The following is a 2,118-nucleotide window of genomic DNA, read 5'->3' as shown; positions in this document are numbered from 1 at the left end:
ACAGGATTTTGTTGGACATGGAAGCATGCATAACGCGTACCTTGATGGAGGTCCACTCGTTGGCCTTGGCAGCATCACCACCGAGTGGCTGAGAATTAGCTCTTTGGAAGTAAGCCTCCGGCGATCTTGGTTCCACTCCAAACTTCCTGCAAAAAGGAAGCCATTCCTTGGAGAACCGCAAGGCCTCAAACATGGCATAAAATGTCAAGTCCGAACACCCATCGTCGGAGAGGTAAACACTCAGCTTCTCCGGAGGATAGTCGTAAGCCATGACCGACAACACCGTGTTAACCACCATACTCGGTGGCTCCGCTGTTGGGTCAGCCGTGCACACGAATATGTCCACGCTTGGCAAAACCTCCTCGTACCTAACCATCATTCGTCAAATACAATAGGGTTCAAATTACTCAAAAAATTTTGCTCTAATAATACCATATTAATTAAGAATATCCATTTCATAAGTTTAAACTGTTAAAGATGTGTGCTAGTAAATTTCAATAAGAGATGTGCAAATAATAGTATTATATTTTAAAATAAAAAACCTGAGTGACAGTCTATCTTTAAAAGTGTAACGATAGACGGGATTCCATCGAATGACAAGAGTGATAAACCAGTAAAGGCTGAACCAAAGCTCAGCGAGAAACAATCCAATCCAAGCAAATCTTCTGGAACCTTCTTCTTTCGATGGTATGTAGCTTGTTCTGTAGACAACTATGGAGAAGATACCAAAGAAGATTGTTGTAACGAACAATAGGAATAGGGTACGCCCCTTAGCCAACTTTGTTTCGAAAAGAGGAAGATAGTCATTTTTTCTCATGTTTTTTTTTTTTTTTTTTTTTTTCGCTCTCAGTTTCTGTATAACTCTTATCTCAATAGTATTTACGCATATAGAGCACTGAATGGATAAGATTACAAAGGTTGATATATAGTGGCTAGTCACGAGAGAAATCGCACCTAGATCTTAATAAACTAAAATTATATTATTAAATATATATATATGTGGGTCCCTAGGAATAATAATTTTTAATTAGTTAGTAGCAAAGTTAACTGGTCAAAGACGTTTAGTTGATGGATTCAGAATTATAATTCAAAATCATTTTCAATTTACGTGTGTTTTTTACGAGAAATATATATATATGTGGGTCCCTAGGAATAATAATTTTTAATTAGTTAGTAGCAAAGTTAACTGGTCAAAGACGTTTAGTTGATGGATTCAGAATTATAATTCAAAATCATTTTCAATTTACGTGTGTTTTTTACGAGAGAAAACAATGTAGTGAATCACGAACTATGATTCGAACCATGACACGAATCCTTAAACCAAACACACTCTAAATGATTAATAATGTTGATAATATTGATGAGCAGCTACGATGAGATGAGCTAATGTGCTTAATATAGGCGCATGTAAACGATTTAACATTATATATATATATATATACATATTATCAGCAGTTTTTCAGGAATACATCTGACAACAACCTAATGTTCAGGACATTTGCAACTGGCTATAATCTGTGTTCAAGACACTGTTGCACTGGTTTTGTGTAATTTGAGAGGATTGGTAATGTCTTGGCTGACCTTTCACCTGCTTTAGTGAGTGTGTTTTTTTGTTGTTGTTGTCATTTTGATAAAATGTTTAAAAATGAGAAACAAGAACGTAAGTCTATTGTTTTTCCATGTAACAGCGCTTTGTGTGCAAGTAATAGTACATTCTAAAGGACGTCCCTCTAAAGTTAAATAATTAAAAGGTTGTCCGATGGTTTATTAGTTAAATCGTCCTGTGGTTATCATAAATATATTTGTACCATTTTTCTTTTTCAAAAATGATTAAAAAAGAATTCTTTATTTTTTTAAAAAAAGAAAGCGTTCCTTCAACCACAAATATATATATATGTATATATATATATTTGAGCGGGTGACCGTAATGTGGTGAGAATATTGATAGATGACCTATGTGCAACCAGAAGCTAGCATCACAAAGGCATATTCATTCTAAGTCATGCGTTAATGATTAAAAAATAATAATAAGAATTGAAATACATATTATTTAGTGTGTAGTTACCAATAAAAATGCTTCTTTTAATTAGTTTAATTAATAATTGGACCTTGCAACAA

General features: G+C 34.0%; 1 protein-coding gene across 2 annotated transcripts in view; it reads right to left on the bottom strand.

Moving 5' to 3' along the window:
• Nucleotides 1–880, bottom strand: part of LOC21384789 (cellulose synthase-like protein E6) — a 7,597-nt gene extending 6,717 nt beyond the window's left edge. Inside the window, exons 1-2 of one of the 2 annotated variants that reach the window (XM_024162764.1) lie at nucleotides 612–880; nucleotides 41–368 (exon numbers count right to left, since the gene is read on the bottom strand). In XM_024162764.1, the coding sequence (XP_024018532.1) occupies nucleotides 41–368; nucleotides 612–817 (534 nt within the window). In that variant the 5' untranslated portion in view covers nucleotides 818–880. Of the gene's footprint in view, nucleotides 1–40; nucleotides 369–542 lie in introns of both variants that reach the window. The other variant, XM_010093714.2, reaches the window with a different exon arrangement.
• Between the last annotated feature and the right edge of the window lie 1,238 nt (nucleotides 881–2,118).

The sequence above is a fragment of the Morus notabilis genome, unplaced genomic scaffold (genome assembly GCF_000414095.1).
Source record: "Morus notabilis unplaced genomic scaffold, ASM41409v2 Scaffold1482, whole genome shotgun sequence".
NCBI lineage: Eukaryota > Viridiplantae > Streptophyta > Magnoliopsida > Rosales > Moraceae > Morus > Morus notabilis.
This window is presented reverse-complemented; position numbering and strand designations above follow the sequence as displayed.